This window comes from Syngnathus scovelli, chromosome 6, assembly GCF_024217435.2.
Source record: "Syngnathus scovelli strain Florida chromosome 6, RoL_Ssco_1.2, whole genome shotgun sequence".
Taxonomy (NCBI): Eukaryota; Metazoa; Chordata; class Actinopteri; order Syngnathiformes; family Syngnathidae; genus Syngnathus; species Syngnathus scovelli.
The window spans coordinates 9,300,236-9,321,799 of record NC_090852.1 but is presented as its reverse complement, the minus strand read 5'-3'; the positions used below and the strand labels follow the sequence as shown (position 1 = coordinate 9,321,799).

Here is a 21,564-nt window from a genome sequence, read left to right as displayed (position 1 = left end):
AAGATGATCTTGCTCCACAATAATTTTGAGATTGAACATGAGTCAGGTTTGGTTCTTCCTTTAAAACATGATGAACAATGATGATTCATGATTATTAGGGGGAGTGGGAGGCATTCAAGCTAACAAATAAAGTAACAAAATAAATAGGCCATCATTTATGGTTCTTTTATGTTGTGCGTTGATGTCATCAGGGGATCCAAAAATAACCAACTGTGTAAATACAATAACGAAGCAACATTTTAATGCAAATTTCTATTTTCATGTACAGAACAGCAATATGTCAATAAATAATTCACTGCAAATATACAGTCCCCCCCCCAATCGTCCCCCAACATACATTAGATAACAGCTGATTCAAACAAATAAGCATGTTTCTATTGTTGATATTGTCCATCTGAGATAATAAATTATTTCAAATTAAAAGGCAAATTATATGCTATACATGTTGGGTGATAACAGAAAGTTTGGACAACAATGTTGACGCTAACTGGATGTTTCTTCAAGTTCTATCCGCATGTAAAGGTAGTATCTGTAAATTGTGGTCATACAGTTGTCATGGCAACCAGCTCCCCAACAATAAATTAATGCTATCACATCCTTCATTTTATTTATTTTTTCCTGACCAGCAGCATTTTTAAACACACCGTATGGCTTCTATTGTCTCTTTTTTTGCGTAAAATTAAATCACAAAAATTCTTCGTTTATCACAAGTACCATTGTAAAATCTGTGAAGCTCCCCCCAAAAACGTTCATCGATACTTGTCTCCTGTTTTGGAAGAATGTTTCTCTGCCAGTGTTTCATGTTTAAGTGCATCCCATTCATGTTTTAAGGCCCAAGGTGTGTTTTGACCATTCAGCCTGGTCATGTGTCTTGAAAATATTTATGTTTTACCCAAACAATTCCCAACCACTGTTCCGTGAGATTATCAAGTGTGGTACGGGAAATTATCTAATTTCACTTAATTGTGCCTAAGATTATTTATTCACTTGGAATCCAGTAATTCCCTGCTTTTTTGAGGTTCTGTATTTGTCAAATCCTTTATCTGTTTGCTAGAAAATCAACTGATAGCGTTTTTTTGTTTCCTATGCTCCACATGATGGCGAAAAAGGCATGTGTAAATAGGAATTGGTCAGAGGAAATTTGAAAAAGTGCTCAGAAAATGGATGGATGAATTTTGGGAGGTAATTTGTATACGATGCTACATTGGGGAAGGACTAGCCTGGGTCTCTAATGAAAATGTAAAATGAACTGCAAATAACGGGATTATGTAATGTATCTTTGCTGTTTTTTATACGCTGAAGACGTATAGTGACAGGCAGAACAATTAAAGGCCCTTCCACTAGATGGCAGAAGGTACAATTAACGTGCCTCACGTTTTTGTTTGGTGGTGTGCTATGACATTTTCTTTTAAATATAAAATATGTGCCTTGGCTTAATAAAGGTTCAGGAGCACTGGGTTAGATACATGGAAAGGGTGCAAACTCTTCAGATCTGGTTATGACTTTGACCCACCTCTATTCTTTTGGGTAGCTTGAGTAAAAAGGATCGACTTTAAGTGCAAAGCCAGGAAGTAGTCTTTGGAGACATAGAGTCCCGAGGTCACCTGGGTGCATGGGCGTTGCCCCAATGTATGCTGGGTAGCGTCAGACACCTCCTGAAGTGCTCTAGCTGGGCGTGGAGCTTGTCACGCTCCTCCCGCACCCGCTGTCTCTGGCTCACCAGCTCCTGGAGAAAACATGTTTTGAAAAACAAGAGTAGCCAACTAAGTACTTGTTTAGGGTCTTGCAACCACCAGAGGCCCCCAAGAGCATCCATCCATCCATCCATTTTCTGAACCGCTTAGTCCCCACGGGGGTCGCGGGCGTGCTGGAGCCTATCCCAGCCGTCATCGGGCAGTAGGCGGGGGACACCCTGAACCGGTTGCCAGCCAATCGCAGGGCACACAGAGACAAACAACCATTCGCACTCGCACTCACACCTAGGGACAATTTGGAGTGATCAATCGGCCTACCAAGCATGTTTTTGGGATGTGGGAGGAAACCGGAGTGCCCGGAGAAAACCCACGCGGGCTCGGGGAGAACATGCAAACTCCGCACAGGGAGGGCCGGAGGTGGAATCGAACCCGCACCCTCCTAACTGTGAGGCGGACGTGCTACCCAGTGCGCCACCGAGCCGCCACCCCCAAGAGCAATCAACAGTCAACTGAACCAGGAGGACGACTAATAACTAAATATATGTTTATTTCGAATAGTCGGCTATTCGAAAAGCTGTGTCAGCCTATTTTTTGTTTTGACTTGAGAGCACAAAATAGACATACGAAAATAGCATGATGCTTTTTTTTGCGACTCTAGTTGAAGTTTGTTAGACTAAACAAAAAACAGTACTCTACACAATATTTAAAACAAACACAAATACATTAGAAAAATCCACATCATTATAGTAAACATAACATAGAGCAATGGCTATTTTAGAGAAATATATTCTTTATCCTCTGCAATTTTTTTTCATTTGGATGGAGAAATATGATTTGACACACAAATGTTTTGAGTTGAGAGCGAGGTCATGGAACTCTAATTAGCAATTATTTGTATGTATCTTGGAGTGATTTTATGTGTTTTTGTACTCTATCACAAATCATTTTTGTTCATCGCTGATGTGGGACCTGAAAGCAAAAATGAACCAGATGAGACACTATAATCATAGCATACCAGCTTATTCTCATTACTTTTAATAATAGCAGATGATAGTCAGTACCACTTCTAGTGTACTCTTGTTGATTATGTTACCTATTAAGATTGGAAAAAAAAAGTTGTCGGGCTGACAATAGGATTGTGTCGACAACTCTACCAGAACTGCAATGTAGGCATTAATGAGAGTATTTATTGATTAATAATTAAACAATAAAATTATTACTGGCAAAAACAGAAGACCCCCCCAAATGTGATTTTGCTTAAGCATGAAAAATGATGGACTGAAGCAAAGAAAAGATTGTGGGTGCCTACCGCCATGGTGAGAGAGAGTTGCTCCGCTGTTCTGCTAAGATTGTAGTTCTGCGCTTCCAATCTTTTGCACTGACTGTGAAGAACCTGCCTCTCAACACTCCGCTCTGTGAGGAAAAAGCTTGTTTTACCCAGAAAATCCAACAATCACCTCAGATGTAGCATATTTAAGAGTGGAAAAATAAGAAACTCAAATTTTTCCACATTTGAGTTGCTCTCAAATATGTATACAATTTGGATCACATTCTGATGAAACTTGACTTTTCAGTTCATTTATGTTTGGAATAATCCAATTCCCATTATATATATATATATATATATATATATATATATATATATATATATATATATATATATATATATATATATATATATATATGTATACCGTAATTTTTGGACTATAAGTCGCGGTTTTCAGTTTAGGTGGTGGGGCGATTTATACTGAGGAGCGACTTATATGTGAATTTTTTCAAAAATGTTCAAAAAAAAAAAAAAAAAAAAAAAAAAAAAGGGAAACCGCGGTAAACGAACCGCGATGTAGCAAGGGATTACTGTAATTTGATATATATATATATATATATATATATATATATATATATATATATATATATATATGTATATTTGACATTTGTTTCTTTCTACCGAGGGGCATTGTGAACAGTGAACCCACCTTCCACGTACTCCTGATAGGCCTCAAAAATTGCTCCAATGCCCTTCCACTTCCTTGGGGGTTCCTCATCGTCCTCATCATCATCATCCCCAGATGAGTCTTCACCCTCATCTACGTCTGCGTCGGTCAGTTGCTTCCCATGACTCCCTTGATGGGAATGGGTGCCATGGCCGTTGGCATGCTGGGCGGCGTGGTTCGGATGAAGCGTTTTCTGCGGGGAGGGGTCGCGAGGCAGCGATATTTCAGCCTTGGTCAGCTTTGAGACCCCTGGTGAGGAGAGAGTGGTTTTTACTGTCAGGCTTCCAACAAGAGAACATTGAACAAAATTGCTCCGCTCACTACCTTGAAAGCATCTGAGGGCCAAGATCAACAACTGTCTTATTATTCCTGCTTTAAAATTGTAATACTAATACTGAAATAATCATAATGATCCCAATCAGTATACATTTCAAACTATAACATAGCCAGATTATTTTGTTGTCTAGTTGATCAAGCTGTCTACTTTAAAAAAGTATCTGGATCTAGATTATTTTATTTCATGTAACCAATTGATGAAAGAAAATAGACACAAAAAAAATCTGTGTAGCGTAAACATTTGTGTTTCACTTGTAATAGTAGTGGTTGTGTGTACAACCTTTGTTCTGTGTGGACTGTAGCACAGCCTGGTGGAAATGCTGAGCAAAGGCGTTGGTTGTGAACTTCTCCCGGGGCTGGACACGACCATTCACCCCCGCACCAGGCTCTTTTTTCAGAGAAGGTACTAAGTGGCCGTTGTGGACCGGCTGCAGCTTCTTGTTGGGCCGTGGCGCCTCTGCGGATGCCGCTTTGTCATGGTGGGGCGCCAAGGGTGGAGGCGGCTGCCTGACAGTGTCGTTGTGGGGGACGTGTCTGGCTCTGTGTGAATATAGAGGGGAGGGGCTTGGCGAGTCTGGATAAAGATGTCCATTTGACTGACAGGAAGGTATAGCTGATGATGACTCCCCTGCGAACACAAGTTCAAATATTTTAGATATGCAAAAGAATTCTGTCTGGAAATATAGAACAGGTTTACCATTTTTTTAACGTCTTCCTGGTAGATATAAATCTTATCAGCATATTTTGCAGACGTTGCAAATTAATGGGTATAGGAGAGGATGAGAAGGATGATAAACATTATCTTAGACAGCATTTACTGGTTCCTGAGAATGTTAGATTATATTGGGTTTTAATCATCAAAACTCCTGTTACTCATTAATATTTTTATCGGCTGATATAATCGACCAGGCGGTTAATCCGACCCCACAGAATAATCGGTCAGGGTAATTTTTTATAATCTTTTACAATTTGACAATTGTATTTGCTGACAATGTTATAAAGCGGGCAATCGGACTTAAAATTGTCCTGTATTGTATATTTGTGTACTGTGGAATTTTTAAAGTGAGTGCACATCCCTAAATACTGTGGAGGGCCTCACCAATTGAGGACGTGGCAGCAGGGGGGCTGCTGCTACATGGAGGTACAGAGTTGTATCGGAGCGTATCCAGCGTCACAACCTTCTTCTCGATGGCCTTCAGCAGCTCCTCAGTCTTCTCTTTGTCTAACGTGCAACACATTTCAGTTCAGTGAAACGGCGCAAAACACATCCCATCATGGTCTCTTATTGACTATTTTTGTCATGTTATAATGGTTGATTCTGAACTGCTCCAGATGATATTTTTATTGTATTTTAATTACAGTCCTTCACATAACATGGGTTCATGCATACTCCATGCACAAAGTTGATGCTTTGCTCAAACCTCTTCGTTGCTGAGCATTGACGTGGGAGAGCTTAAAGGCGCGCAGAAAGTCCTTCTTCTCCTGCAGCTCGGGGGCACTGTCCATCTGCTCTGCGGTGTACGTGGTGGTCAGTGCGGCGGCCGGCAAAGGAGGAGACTTCCGCTTCCCCCGCACGACAGGTGGTGGCGAGGTGCTGCGTTCCCTCATCATCCGCCTTCGCTTCCTCTTCTTGCACTGCAGGAGCTCGTCGCGATGAGCCCGGGTAACCAGTCCACACATGCGTAGGAAGTCCACTTTCTTCAATGAGAGGCAAAGAACAACAGAATAGCGTCAATGAGTCAATATAAACCTTTAAATACAGTCATACCTGGACTGCATCATAAACCAAACCATAAAAAGCAATAAAACTAAAGAGATGATAATTAAATGAATAAACAGGTTTTATACAATGTGCAGATATTTGTGTATTGGATGTGTGCACGATGATGTTCACTGAATTCTCATTAATATTGTGTTTGTGAAATGAAGCAGCAGCTTCTAACTGTTTTCGATCCATCTCGTGGCGGCCATTTTGCCACTTGCTGTTGACAGAAAAGAACTAGATTGACCTTGGCTGAAAGCTTCAAGTGAAAGATTTTACTCCTGATAAAATCCTTGTCAAGATTGCTAACAGTATATGATAATTAGAATTGGATTTAGAATAAAGTCCAGTACCTCAGAGGACGTATTAAGTTTAAGGGGCGGTTGCTCCGTCACTCTCCTCAGATGGGCTTTCACCTCTTCTTCGTCGCTCTCGTCATACGAGTCGTTCAAGTCATAGTAATAACCTGCAGCATAGGAGATGTTGTTTATTTGAACTCTTTCCAGGTGTTTGCCTCTGTTCGGCTCACCTCCTTCGCGTGCCTCCCTTCTCCTCTGCTCCTCTAGGTCCAGCTTGCTGAGGAGTCGCCGATGCTGCTGGAGTGCCTCGTCGTACACCAGCGTGCTGTCCCTCTGCCGCTCCCTGCCGGCGTTGGGGTCTGACAGGGGCGCGCACAGCCTCAGGTAGAGGTTGTTGGCCTGGCGCCTCTGGAGGAGGTCCTGCTCGGTCTTGTTGGACAAGCAGGCCTCCTCCCTCGCAGAGGGATACCTCTCGTGAGCCTCCGGCCTCCTCCGGGCTCCCTCCTCCATCTTCTCCTCCCAGCTCAGGTCGGGTCGGTCAGCTCTGGTCAGGCTGGGAGGGGGACGAATCGGCGGGATGGGCTGTCTGCGGTCCACAAAAGAGGCGGGGTTCCACAGAGTGGTTTGCGGAGGTTTAGGGGAGATGAGAGGAGGCGGTGCACCCAGGGAGGGTGGTGCATCTTTGATGCCTTGGTTAGGATGGCCAGTTCTGTTTGGATACATACAAGGACAATCGATTTAGACCAGTGTTAAAGCTATCAGACGCACTCACCTACACTTACAGTCTGGTATCTTGATTTAGAGTGGATCAAAAACAGTCTACACACCCCGTGTTCAAATACAGAAATTCAAAAAACTCATAGGACACTCAAAGGGCACCACTGTAATTGTGTTGTACTGTACTTTCCCAACATATATAATTGTCACCTATTGCAGTCCTTCATCCAGGCCTCCTCGCTGGCCCTGTGAGTCGTGGCAGCAGCTCCGTTGACACCACCCACCACGTGATGCTTGCCCAGGTGAGTAGGCACCAGACTGGGCAACGGGTGTGGGACAGAGCCCCTGGAGGAGGGCAGAGGTTTATGCGAGAGGAACGATGGGAGATCCGACTCCTTGGCTTTATCTGGACAGAGATTTGAGAAGGAAGTCAAGACAGTCGCTGGGTATTTTCTGCAAGACAATAATAATGTGACAGATAATTAAATTACAAAGCTTTTAATTAAACATTGTGCTTATTATTGTAGCTGTAGTTCCCAATGTGCTATTTTAGTTCATGTACTTTCATCCTTTATATATTTACTTAAATAAATAAATAAATAAATATAATGAATGAATGAATGAATGAATGAATGAATGAATGAATGAATGAATGAATGAATGAATGAATGAATGAATGAATGAATGAATGAATGTGTATTTGTACCCAGTCTGTTGGGGGTCAGCCTCTCCACTAGCCTGGCCCTGTCCTCCAGCGACGGCGTCCTCTGAGTCGCCCTTTCGGCCAGGTATCCGTGCCCCTCCGCAGCCCTGACCATCTGCTGCTGTCTGTCCCTCTGCCTCTCCTTCTGTCTGTCCAGCTCTCGCTCCCTTTCCTCCTCCCTCTCTTTCTCCCTCTCTCGTTGGCGAAGCTCATTCTCCATCTGCAGCCTGTGGGGGAAGTTGACAAGTATGAAGGCGCGCGCGTGCACACACGCACACAAATAAACACATAGGGGAGGAGGAAGGGAGGGTGAGAGATGCAACACCCAGCACGAGGCAGATATTAACCACACACTGGTGAACCTCACACAAACAGTCACACACACATTCTCCGCTTACTATAAGGGAAATAATCCATACACAGCATGACTGAGCAAGAACAGATGAACACTTAATGGGAAACCACAGGAAAAGTGCACGCTCGCATGCACTTTCACATACACACACATAACAACACATGGTGATAAAAAAAAAAAGATATGCAGAAGCCATTACAGAAGAAGATGATGAACAGCGTCGTGTTTAAAGATGTCTCCTGTGTATTGTGTTCCAGACAAACAGTATTGTTTAGAGAAAGGGAGCAATTACTGGAGAACAGAGGTGCCCACTGAGCATTATCAAGAGTCCTATATATTAAAATATATACTATATATACTGTATATGTATCAAGGGGTTCAAATGTATACATAATATTTTAAAATTTATTGTTCTAGTTAAATTATTATTTATTTATAATATACTGCTGTTGTTTTTTTACATACACTGCATTGTGTTATTTTTACGTATAAATTATAACCATCATCATCATCATCATTACTATTACCAAACGTGACTGTTTAGAATTCACCCAATTTCTCTTAGCCATTCATCTGAAGCAAATAATAATAATAATTTTATTACAGTATATATATATTTTTTATTAAATTATGATAAAACATAGTTAAATATAATTATTGTTTATAATTTTATATAACATTATTAGTACAGATTTTTAAAAATAAAATCCAAACCATGTATTAAAATATCAATAAATTATAGTTGATATATAGTATACGGTATAATACTGTATAAAATGTGGGTAATATGGTAAATAAATTACAATGCACGGTTGGATATATATAGTAAAATATCTCAACTACATGTGTCCACCCTGCAGGAAAAGATTACATTGTTGTTCAGCTAGGGAAGAAAAGCAAAGCGGATACCTCTCGACTAGTACGCTGTGGTTTAGCTCTCCGGGGTAGCGAGCTCCAGGCAGGTGCAAGTGAAGGCCAGAGGCGTGCAGAGCGGGGAAGGCTCCCCCGGCAGGCACCGAGTAGAACTGTGACCGCAGTGCTGACAGACACAAGGATTCCTCCATCCTAGAGATGAAACAAATAAAAATACCGTAAAATGCCAGCAAGGCCTCCTCTGCTAGTCTTAACACTATTAGAAGCACAGAATTAGCGTTATTTTCTGTAAAGTAAACCATACCTGGGTAAAGCCAAAGGATGGTGCAGGAAGGCTGGGTGGTAGTAAGCAGCAGCGGCGGCGGCAGCGGCAGCATGAGCGGCGGCGGCAGAGTGGTCCAGACCAAGAGGCACAGAGGTCAGCCGCAGATCATCGGGGGTGGTGAAGGGACGCAGCGATCTCAGGTAATCCTCAGGGATGTTGCCTGAGGGAGCCGCAGGGTGCATCTGCCCAGGTAAACTGCACAACACATTTTAAACAAATGCTATAGTATAGTGTACTGTTGTTTATATTTGATCTGCTGTAATTGGCATTTTTTTAAAACCATATTTGTTATTTACATTTTGTTTTCTATGTGGTTTTCCTAGCAGATCAGATTTCTCCTAGCAGATCAGTAACAAAATAATAACACTAAATAAAGTATCAATTATATACTTTGTATAACAAAATACTAGAGTGAAATTAAATCTATTTATTGTATATTTGTATATGACTATAAAATAATAAAATATAAGTAACAATATTTTTTAATAGTCTATATCAGAACTTTATTTGGGTTTAATCCGAGCCACTAAAAATAGTGGCAGATGTGTGCTCATGTAATTGCTTGATTTTGAACCTTATCACTTAGAAGAGGGTGTGCACACTTTTGCAAACTTATTATTAGTTTTTTCTTTCATTTCAGTTGTAGTTAAGGTGCGCAGAATTTTTATTTCCACTGGATAGAAAAACTGATTATTATTAATACTTTTATTATTAATATTTTTGAATTAACTCATTATTTTTTATGCAAATGTAATATAATCAATTTTACATGCATGGGAGTGACTAAGTTCTAATAAATGTTAAAGGTATAGGTATTGTTTTTATTTTTTATTACTTTTATCATCAATAATATTATTGGTCCCGAGTCCTTGCCTGAGGCTTTGCATGCGGGGGTCCTGCATGACCGAGCTGGGTGTGAGTCCAAAGTGGTGAGCCAGCAGGTGAGACGGGGGAACGGGCGGGGTCCTCTTGTCGTGCTGTGTATGAGCGTTGTCGGCGGATGCCCGCTCCCTGCCGCCCCCAAGCCTCGCAGCACTCTGTTCCACCTGAGTGAGACGAAATGTTAGACGGCATGGAGCTGAGGTGACAAAAACAAAAATCACACTCTGTGCTGTCATTTTCTGAAAGTAAAAAGTCATAAGAAAAATACTCAAGTCAATTACACAGTAGATACCGAGTATTTTTATTTTCTACCGCTGATATTGGGTGAGCACTATGAAAGTTGAGACAAAAGTGCATTAAAGCTTGGGACTTGCACCCTGAGGCTCAGAATGGCTCCGGTATGTCAGAGTGGGTCAAGATCAAAGTGGAGGAGCTGATCCTAATATTGTTGCTCACTGCTCACTCCTTCAGTTCACACACAGACACTCCAAATGCTTCCCCATGGCAGGATTTGCTCGCCATAGCGTTGCATTTAATTTGCAACAGAGATTGGCAGCATTTTATCCAGACAAATGGAGCAGTCAATCAAGTGCAATATGATCATGTTTTTACTATGTAAACATTTTATTTTAATTTGAGAATCAAATTTTGGCTCATCTTTCTCAGCCAGCGATGTGTAGTGGCAGGCATATCGATGAAAAGGTGCAATTAAACTGTGCAGATCTTGTAAAGTAAAATCATCGATTTGTTTCTAAATACATTACAACACACGTCTAAAAGCGGAGAGAACTTTAACTTTACAGACAATTAAAATACACAGAATTCAATGTGAAATCCATATATTAAAAAAAAAAAAAAACTCCATATTTTAGCTCTGGTGGGACAAACTTCTCAAGTCAAACTTTGCTGCAATAGCAACAATGTGGACAGTCAAACCACAGTCAAAGCCACAAACAAATCCAAGCAAACACGCAATCTGCCGCCCTAGAGTGCACATGGAGTGACCATTGTGCACTTTGAATAAAGTTTGAATGTATTTGAATGCAGCGCTCATGAAAAGCACATTCAAATGAGTAACCTCTCTCTTGATTCTCAAATGGAGAACTACTGCAGCTATCACATACACAATACTATGTGACCGTTGGCAGCCTCAACTAGGCTCAAGTGAATTTTATTTAAAGGATGACTTGCCTTGTTATTTACAATGGTTGATACAAAAATACATATCTTGGTCTAATCATACTAATTTTGAACAACTGTTCTGTAATTCCAGATTTAGAGTCCAAAGGTGCAACATTTCCATTGAACAGAGCAAGCTGTAATTAGTTGTGCTTGTGTGGGCTCTGATTGACAAAGTGCAGGGCCAAGTGCACATTACACTTGATCCTCGCCAACCTTTCGTGAGCTCGCTTTTACTCTCCTGGCCTTTCTTGCTCTCTATCACTCCCCTCCTTCACATCCTATTCTCTTTCATTGCCGCCTCTCTCCTGTTATGCCTACAAGTCTGAATGGGACGCCATAGGATCCCCCCCCCCCCCCCCCCCCTTCCCACTGCAGTCCGGTGGGCAGAGCTACAGAGTGGTCTTTGTGAAGGGGGAGAAAGGCAGCTCTAACCCAAGGGGGTATACCAAGGTGGCGGGGAGGGGGGCTTTTGTTTTGTCTCGGGGGGACCCTGGTGCCTCGCCTGTCCATGAGTAAACATATTCAGATGCACACAAGAACAAGTCCTTTTACGCCTTTGGGTGGGGCAGGGTTAGACACATACGCACAAACACGCACGCACATCCACACGCACGCACGCACGCACGCACACGCACACACACACGCACACACACATACTCCTGTATATATAGAAAGCTGTTTAAGTATTTATTCACTATCCTTGCTATCCATCTTACTAGCCATGTACTAGTACACCCTGTCCTCCTCACAAGTCAGAAGATTCAGTGCACTACTAGAATGACTGCATATAAGGTCCATTAATGGTTTTAATTACTAGACTTTGGCATTTCGGCACGCTCCTAGATGTGAACAACTCTGCCATATTAGTAGTACTACTTGGCCCAATTAGTAATCATGTGTAATCATGTGAGTTTCACATTTAAAAAAGAAACCCATCATTTTCAGGCATCCATTTGTGTGTGTACCTGTCGCCCGTCGGCCCTCCACAGACCGTTGCTGGTCTTGGTGGGAGCAATGGTGACCACGGGAGGGGTGCTCGAGACAACGGCGTGGCCCCGGGACTGGGCCAAGAGGGGCCCTAGTGTGGCCCGCTTGGGGGTGCTGACCGGCGAGCTGTGGCTGGTGGCAGGTGACGACGACACAGGCGACGACTCACCGCTAAGGGCCGAAGCTGTGTGGAGAAGCACAGAACAAGTCAGAATAAAAAAATCCAGCCAATGTTTATAAAACTGCACAAAGTAAATGGTGGAGCCGAGACGCCAAACTACAGAATTTAACAACGGTAAGGCAGATGCGCTAACCAGTAGGATACGCTGCTAGCCATTGTAAAAACACGAGAACGAAAAGTGGGAAAAGGAAACCGGAGAGACATGTGCCATTATGCAGGAGTTGAAAGAGGGACCTGCAAAGTTGGTAAATGCAACATTGACTGACCAGTGCACACATAGAAAAAACACCAAAGGCAGACAATATCGAGTTGGAGGACGGCTGCCAATGGACACTGAAGTAGACAAAGAGCGACGGGAAGCCGGAAGAAGAGAGCTTGTTATAATTGGCTCGAATTAGATTCTCATTATTAGGAGATGAATGGAAAAGGATAAAGGGAGAGGCAGAGCGGTCAGGGTAGGTCACCTGACACATCAAGTGAGTGATTGCAACCGTTGCATCCGATTTTGAACCATGCTTCTTAAAAGCGCCAGGGGATCGTTTTTAGAGTTGTTTTCAAAAAAGGTCATTGCCCTCACTAGCAAGGTGACTGACTGAAAGGAGACTGAAAGGTTTTATTCATCGAACGATAAGTCGATCTAGTCGATACTGTGTTGTGACAGGCCTTGTTGCGAGCAAAATTTTGACTTATGAGTGAGGTTTAGACATTCCAACACAAAAAAACCAGCAGTGAACTTCAAAACATCTGACCACTATTGGTTCATGGTCATTCTAGTGTTTTGTTCTTACAAACATTCACATTTTGGGTGTGATTTTCGGGGGGCTGGAACAGATTAATGGTATTTCCATTCATTACAATAGGAAACGTTGATTTGATTTTGTGGTCAACAAAGGTAACTGTCAGAATAATAAATGAATTATTAAAAAAAATGGAAATATATTATATGACGACCAAATGGTTAATGGGACTATTTCACATAACAATGACCAAATGGCCGCACCATGCAACTCACATCGGGGATCCTCAGCCTGTTTAGCCAGTTTGCGCAGGGCGGCGGCGAATCCAGAGCTGGCAGACTGGGCGAGAACGCTCCCATTGGTCAGAGGGCTAAGGGGACTGACGGTGGCCGTGGTGCGAGTCGCCGTGGAGACCATTCCTAAAGACGCCGACTTGGTGGACTCATGGCTCATGCCTGCGTGTGGAGAAGCACAAGGGTGCACCTGCACCATCAGCTCGATGACATGACACCTACAATAACAATCTTGTATTCTCATTCCGAAAATAAGCAGTGCATAACTTGGATGCCAGTGCACCTGCAAGATTGTATAAGTGAAGTTTATTTATATTTCATGTTTGTTCTAATTCACATACAAAAAAATCACTAGGTCCATTTTGTTACCTGAATGCTTGGTGTCAAATTCGTTAAAGAAATGAACAAACCCGTTACATGTGCGTGTAAGCTCAAACAAGCTGGAGTGTTACTCGCCTGCAGACAATCCCGAGGTCTTAAAAGATGACGTTGGCTGACTCCCTTAAGGACATGAATGCGTGCGTGTACTCATGTGCATGATTTGCTATTAGGGTCAGCAATATATCTGACACAGCGCACCCTACTGACCATCATAAGTGCAGAACAAGGATGCCAATCACAAATGAAGGTTATACTGTTGAAAGTTGTTACTTTTTTCTGTCATTTTTCCATCACACTCAAAGTTTTATCTCGTGCACATTGCTATTATCAACTATATTTCGCGTTTACAGACTAAAGTTATTTTGGACGCTCACATTGCTACTGTTCTGGAAGATTCTATTCTTAATACATGTGTTTATTGTTTTATACAATATTGTCAATAGCATAAAAGCTAGCATGATGCTAATCTTCCAAGGCAACCTGTTGCTTTAAATATTAAATATTGTAAGACAAAACAATGTTTTCATCTATTGCTTGTTGTCCTGGTATCCCCGTGATAAAATGTTTATTTTTAAAACCCAATTAATTCATTTACATTCTCTATTTTTATAAAATGCAGTGCTATTTTTCATCATTACAAACACCAAATTGTGGTGGATTTGGGGGACTTGGAACGGCTTTCAAATTCATATCAATGAGGAACATTTATTTCATTTCCAAGTAAATTGAATGACGAGCCTGGTCATGTAACAAACTCAATTCAAATGTCGAAGTGCCATTGTCTGGACTGCTTATGCTATTTTTGTTTGCCTTCATAAATCCAACTCCTCTCCTCTGTGGTGCATTCACTCCACAATTATGATTGCATCCAAGATCCCTGAATATCAATAAGAAGTCTATTTGTGTGCCTCCTGCATAAAAGCCGGGCGAACACAAGGAGGCGAGTGTGCGTGTAGATGCTTTTATGTCCGTTAATGCAACGTAATTGCGTGTATCTTTTCATGTGATGTCCAAACACAATTTTCCCCGGGGCCTGTTAAGCTGATCCTAAAACTATATTCTATTGATTAGTGGGCACACTTAGCGCAAACATAAGATGGAGCAACATTTGTCCCAATGCGCCCGACCCCCCTCCTTTAACCCTCTCACTGACCCACTAATGTTAATTACAGCCGGAATTAGCCAGCAGCCCCCTACACTACAACTACCACCCTACCCCCCTGTTCGCTCACTTCAGCCATGACCTCATTAGCACCACACAAACACACACACGCTCATCTTCGCACACACGAGCAATAAACAGCGGTAAACACTTGGACACGGCACAATGTTTTGTTCTTCATGATAACCGAGCCTAAACAGCCTTTCAAAAATGCAAAAGGGTTGTAATGTGCACACCAGGCTGGTAGGTGGTGCTGTCATTTATTTTAAATAAACACTAACAACATATTTTTTTGTCATCTTTTTTTCATGTCATCTCTTTCTAAGCAGTGGTTTGGTGGATTAACAGAATGCAAGCGATTTAGAAGAAAAGCAATAAGAGGCAGAGAAAGTCCCAAGCCAAGCTTTAGTATATTGTTGTAAGTCCTGTTTGTATGGGTTGTATGTGTCCGGAACCTTATCTGAATTAGGTGATGTTGCAAATCAACAAACCACCCCCCAAAAAATTTAGGAGGATTTCAAATGAAAAGTAATGCATTTTAGTTAGTAAACTAACTTGGAAGTTTGCTTTTTTTGTACGATTGAATTCCCAAATGGCCACGTCTATGAAAGCAAACAATACCTTGACAAAAGAACGTTTAGACTGCAACAAATGTGCATGGTTTACAAATTAAAGTAGTAAATTTACATATTTTGTAAGCTCACCTTTTTTGTACGAATGAATTTAAAATAAAATGCATTGTCAAAAATATTTAGATTATATTTAGACAAACGTCCAAACAAAAATAACAGCTTATCAATCGGCAGGCTTTTGTACAAAAGTAAACTAAAGTAAATTATACAAAGTAAAATATTTTGGTTTGAGGTAAAAATGAACTTTTAACAAAATGCCAAGTACATGCAAAGCATTGCACAATCAGAACAGGAAAAGTACTTGCACTCTATACTTCAGTAGATGTGCAGATGCTCAGTGTCGATAGCTGACAAATTCACTTCAGTATAGCAACTGGACTTTGTTACTTCCCACCCCTGAAATTGAAAAGAACACCATCAAACAGAAAGAGCATGATGGAGCTCTTGGAGGAGAAAAAAAAGGTCTTGATGAGGCTCTGCTGAGGTTGAGATGATAAGATAGCCTATATTCACGCTCTGTCTTTCTCGACAACCCCCCCCCCCCCCCCCCCCTCTTCCTCACTCTCATCTATCTCGGCACGCCGGGAGCTCATTTCACTAAAGCCAACAACAACACGCCGCTTGCTTTTTTTTCTTTTCTTTTGCTACCATATTCCCTTGATAGTCCAGCGCCACATAAACACACACTTGCGCACACACTCACACGCACACACACACATTTGGTAGTAACATGTGAATGTGTGCATAATTGAAACACGCAAACACTCACCCTCCTGCTCACTCTTCCTCCTGTTTGTCGTCTCTGCTCCTCTGTGACTTTCTCTCTCTTTTGCTCTCTCTGTCTCTCTCTCTCCCTCAGTCTTGCAGCTGCTGTGTGATCACGTGACCTCCTCTCAACCCACTCTTCCTCCTCCTCTCCATCCACTAGCAGCCCCCTCCACCCTCCTCTCAATCCCACCCCCCTTTCCTCCTTGTCGTTTCTGTCACTCGTTACGGCTTTCCAGTTTTTTCTCTCAAAGTGTGCTCTAGTCATCCTTCCTTCCTTTGGGCTTTGGTGTGTGTGTGTGTGCGTGTGTGCCTGTATTAACCCGCCGTCCATCCATCACTCTGTCACACTTCCAGTCGGTCCCGTCTGTTTCGGGACAGAGATGAGTGAAGAGGTGGGTTTAGGGTTGGTAGCTTTTTTGGGGTCAAGGGGTAGGTTGGCTCCTGACAGTGACCTTTCACCCCTCACCTCCAACCTTTACCGCCACAGCCAGCATGGAGTTCAGGAGGACAAACAAAACAAAAACATCAGGCGCCCTCCAGGAATGTTTTGGCTTTAATGGGGACATTTTTACAGAGAATTATGGAGATCTAGCTTTGAATGTTCTCTGTATGCTTTTGTCACCACGCATGCTATGAAAACCAAGGGCCCTATTTTAATGGACAGCGCACGTGTGCTTGGCTTAAAAACTGCTGCATCTTGATTTTCGTGCTCGGGCAAGTCAAGTTTGGGGAAATTTAGGCAAATCGCGTTGCGCCATGCTGGGCGTTCTGACAGACTGAAGGGGGATTTCCTTAACAACCACCCGGCTCGCCTGACAATTTGGTGATTTAAAGTAGACTCCAAAAGATAGAAAACGCCACTCATGCGCACAGTTATACTGCACTACACTAGACTAGGACGGACGGACGAATGGATGGATGGACGGACAGGTGGAAGAATGGACAGACGGATGTACGGTTGGCTCAATGAATAAAGGGACAGCTGATTGCAGGGATACATGGATGGGTGGATAGATGATAGATGTCTAAAAATGCTCTAGATCCCCAACGACACAAGCTAATAAAATCGTTTGCCTCTGAGCCTTAATTGTAATCATTTTTTCTTGACTCATTCACACACACACACACACACACACACACACACACACACACACACACGCACACACACACGCACACGCACACGCACACAAACGCGCACTGACAATACATTCACTGTGCCTTGTGAACAATAGCAAAGCTCAGCATGATGTCATACTATAGGACGTGTCCAGGCCTGCTGTCCTCCCTCCCTCCTCCTTCCAAAAACACACACTCAAACACGTACGTGCGCTCACACACACACACACAGTCACTCGCCAATGTGCCAGAGTGATGATGCCTCTTGAGTCGCAACCTCCTCTTCCATTCTAATAACCCATCCCTGAATACACACACACAGACACACACTGGATGCTCTTAATGAGCTGACGCAGTAGGTTATGCTCCCCCCACTGTCCTCATAGAGGGGGAGTCAGGTGAATGTGTGTGTTTCTGTGTGAGTGTGTGTGTGCGTCTGTGTGCGTGTGTGTGGCTCAACACTTTAAATTCATTCTTCTTGTTTATTACCTCCGCCTGGGATGAAAACGTGAGGAGGAGAGCTATTGTTGTGCTCGTCATTTGCTGCTTGGTTAATTTGCGGGAGTACTCAAAAACAACAGATGAATTCAATCCAATTTTGTGGGCCAATATGCAATAAAAGCAATTTTCTAAACACATAATCGCTAAACTATTTAAACTATGTCATCAATTAATCAACGTCGACTCAACTATGCATATGTTACCATCCACGGATATAAATGCTGTGCCCGGCAATATTTTAAAATGATAGTAATCTATTCTAGTTAGCTTGTACACATACGCACCACTTTATTTGCTGCTCTGACAATTGTCGTTAATAGCAGTTAGAATAGCTGGCAGACATCCACGGATTTTTCGACGCACACACACATGCATGTGTACACACTGAGTACGAATAAGAGGAAAAGTAGCCAAATGTTTTACAACCTCTTAAAGTTGTCTGTAATAGCAGTCAGAGTGGCGTCAACCCAGCATTCAGGGCTCCTCGCGGGGCTCCTAAATGCCTTTACTAGCTTCGCTCGCACAGCAGCACTTAACACTTCCTCACCCTCCATAAACAACACACACGCACACACACACACACACACTTAGACGCACTCACTTTCCTCCGCCACATACAAACATGCCCATAAGTGCACATAAATATCAGAAGGAAAAAAAAAAGACACACAACGAGACATCCATGAGGAAAGGTGATCTTCCTTTACAACACACACAAATCAGCTGACTCAGTTGACTTTACACACACTGCACTTTGCAAAATATATGCATGCGACCCCGGGGGACCAAACAGCCAGCACGCATTTGTGCTGCTGGGATAAATGGAGCAGAAAAAGCACAAGAGTGTAAGAAGAAGCAACACCTCCAGCTCAGGCAGAGACAATTAAGGACTCCGAAGCATTGAGTCGTGGACATGTGGATGCGATGATTGTGTTTGATACGCTACACTAAGCTTCATGGGCTATATTTTTGTTCAAATCAAGTGCGTTACCACAACTCCAAATATTTGGGAATGCAGGTTAGACCCCACAAAAATGCCCTTCATACACCTCTCACGGCTGTAAGCGCTGTAAGAACAAATAAAACATTTTCATGCAAGCCTCTGTAGCTGTATTACAAGTAACTGTGGGAATTTCCATGCCTTATCAGGCAATCGGCCACATCGTTTCAATTTGTTTGTGGTGGGGGTCAGACAGTCACAGTCCCTCCTCCTCCTCTTCATCCTGTGGCGCTGGGCCGCCTCACACGGCAGGTGTCGACAGCGCCGGAAGCTTGACCTCGACCATCTGAACAAACACGAGGGCGCCCCAAGACACGCAAAATAGCAGATGCACGCAGGCAGGTGCTGCGGGGTAAAAGCGCGCCACATTGGCTGAGGTGTGTGCAGCGTGAAGCACAACACAAACTAGTAGAGTAGATTGCTTGTGTGAGTTTTCCGCAAGTACTCCACCTCCTCCAATATTCTTAAAAAAAAAGATCATCCAGGGTTAAGTGTCCTGGACGTCAGTTGGGATATGCTTTGGCTCATCCCTGACTCCAATGAAGAAGTAAATAATGTTCGTCAGAGCCATCTGCACATGATGATGAGCCGTTTTAGGGAAATTCCACATTGTTTAGCTTACTCTGGAAGTAGAGTCTCATGCTTCTCCTAGCTCTACATCTCCACCCAAGGTGAGCCAAATCCTGCGAAGTCTGCCTAGCAACAAGTTGTCACCAAACTTGTTTTCCTGCTATGTCAATTAAAACTAATGACCACTGGATACACAAAAGATGAACAAACACGCGCTACTGCTACAGCCAAAAGACAGGATGAGAGGTGTGCATGCATGTGTGTGTGTGTGTGTGTGTGTGTGTGTGGGCGGGTGAGTGCATGTGTGAGGGAGATACTTTAGTATATCAACATGAGAAGAGGATCATTAAGGAGATTGGAGGTTGACTCGGTAACCCCTGCAGAGCAGCTGGTCCATGGCAGGTCAGATGGTGCATGTGCTCGCATGTGTGTATATGCGTGTATATGCGTGTGTGCAAAGCCCACCTGCAGGCTGTGTACACACACACGCATACACACACACACACACACACACACACACACAAACACATGCACACGCGGGCGCAAACAATAGCCAAGTGATCCGCTTGGCTGCTGCTAATGCACCCGGTGGCATCTGTCTATTTGACGCCGACAATACAGTCACTGTTAAGGTCTCCCTCAAATCCCGTGGGTGTTGCAGGATGACACCCTGCATCACAGCCAGGGGGTGGAGGGATGTGGGGAGACTCTGTGACAGCATCTAACCCAAACTCATCCTAATGCCAACCATGGTAGAGACCAGCTCGTGTATACTGTTCTGTGCTGAAAAGAGAACTTAAAAAAAAATACTCCTCAACTGGACTAACTGAGGAAGCGTACTCTGTCATGGGCACTGAATTTGAAAGCTTGATGTCCGTCCATCCATCCATCCATCCATCCATCCATCCATCCATCCATCCATCCATCCATCCATCCATCCATCCATCCATCCATCCATCCATCCATCCATCCATCCATCCATCCATCCATCCATCCATCCATCCATCCATCCATCCATCCATCCATCCAACCCAATTTCCCATCCATCCATCCATCCATCCATCCATCCATCCATCCATCCATCCATCCATCCATCCATCCATCCATCCATCCATCCATCCATCCATCCATCCATCCATCCATCCATCCATCCATCCATCCATCCATCCATCCATCCATCCATCCATCCATCCATCCATCCATCCATCCATCCATCCATCCATCCATCCATCCATCCATCCATCCATCCATCCATCCATCCATCCATCCATCCATCCATGCATCTGGCTAGCTAGCAAGATAATAGTCCGACTTCAAGTACACCTAACCAATGTCATGTGAGGCCCACTTCGCATCCGTTAAGTTTAGTCTGCTGCAAACAGGATAATTTGTTTACTGAGCAACAGGTTGGACGGGAACAAGAGCATTGAGCGGAAGCTGTCTCACAAGCTAACAAACACCTGACAACCAGTCTGTCGTGAACAAACTCCAACCGGACGTCCTGCATTTTGACTTCACAATAAAATTGACACGGCGTGGCTCTCATTAGGTCCAAAAGCGCTTCAACGCATTTGTAGACACACTCAAATATGACAAAAATCATTACTCAACCAATTATGACACTTCTTTTGAACACATTTTCTTTCTGCGATGTATTATCATCATGAGTGACAAACACAATCAAAGCGGCTTCTGAAAATGAGAAGACATTGTTGCAACAGAAAAATGTAATCCTGATAAATAAGTCATGCAATAGACATCAATTCAACACAGACATCTCAACGCTGTGCATCCATTGCAAAAACGAAACTCAAACCAAGATTAGACATCTCAAATCAAGGAAAATAAAATATTGGTAGTCAAAGTTAAGGTTCACTTTCTTCCATTATTTTGTTGTTGTTGTTTTGAAGACCAGTGTAGATACATATAACCGAGAAGATTCAGATTGGGCAAGAAGCATTTAGCTAAAAAATAAAACATATGAAACGGACAACTTGTCACCTAAAAAAGCCATTTCCACAACAAATAAAAGAAAACACAAACGTAGTGCCATTAACGCAAACAGCAATTAGGTTGTTCCCAGTAGAAAAGTGTAGTCCTGATAAATTTCTACT

The 21,564-nt window shown here is 42.8% G+C and overlaps 1 protein-coding gene across 4 annotated transcripts in view; it reads right to left on the bottom strand.

Moving 5' to 3' along the window:
- Window positions 1–215: 215 nt before the first annotated feature.
- Window positions 216–21,564, bottom strand: part of LOC125971014 (genetic suppressor element 1) — a 42,918-nt gene continuing 21,569 nt past the window's right edge. For 2 of the 4 annotated variants that reach the window (XM_049723841.2, XM_049723844.2), the window contains 15 exons: window positions 13,291–13,482; window positions 12,088–12,293; window positions 9,932–10,104; window positions 9,038–9,253; window positions 8,770–8,925; window positions 7,509–7,732; window positions 7,013–7,208; window positions 6,316–6,794; window positions 6,140–6,252; window positions 5,446–5,722; window positions 5,124–5,246; window positions 4,305–4,652; window positions 3,671–3,937; window positions 3,004–3,107; window positions 216–1,726 (listed from right to left, as the gene is read on the bottom strand). In XM_049723841.2, the coding sequence (XP_049579798.1) occupies window positions 1,601–1,726; window positions 3,004–3,107; window positions 3,671–3,937; window positions 4,305–4,652; window positions 5,124–5,246; window positions 5,446–5,722; window positions 6,140–6,252; window positions 6,316–6,794; window positions 7,013–7,208; window positions 7,509–7,732; window positions 8,770–8,925; window positions 9,038–9,253; window positions 9,932–10,104; window positions 12,088–12,293; window positions 13,291–13,482 (3,200 nt within the window). In that variant the 3' untranslated portion in view covers window positions 216–1,600. Of the gene's footprint in view, window positions 1,727–3,003; window positions 3,108–3,670; window positions 3,938–4,304; window positions 4,653–5,123; window positions 5,247–5,445; window positions 5,723–6,139; window positions 6,253–6,315; window positions 6,795–7,012; window positions 7,209–7,508; window positions 7,733–8,769; window positions 8,926–9,037; window positions 9,254–9,931; window positions 10,105–12,087; window positions 12,294–13,290; window positions 13,483–16,264; window positions 19,716–21,564 lie in introns of those variants that run through there. The other 2 variants (XM_049723843.2, XM_049723842.2) reach the window with 2 other exon arrangements.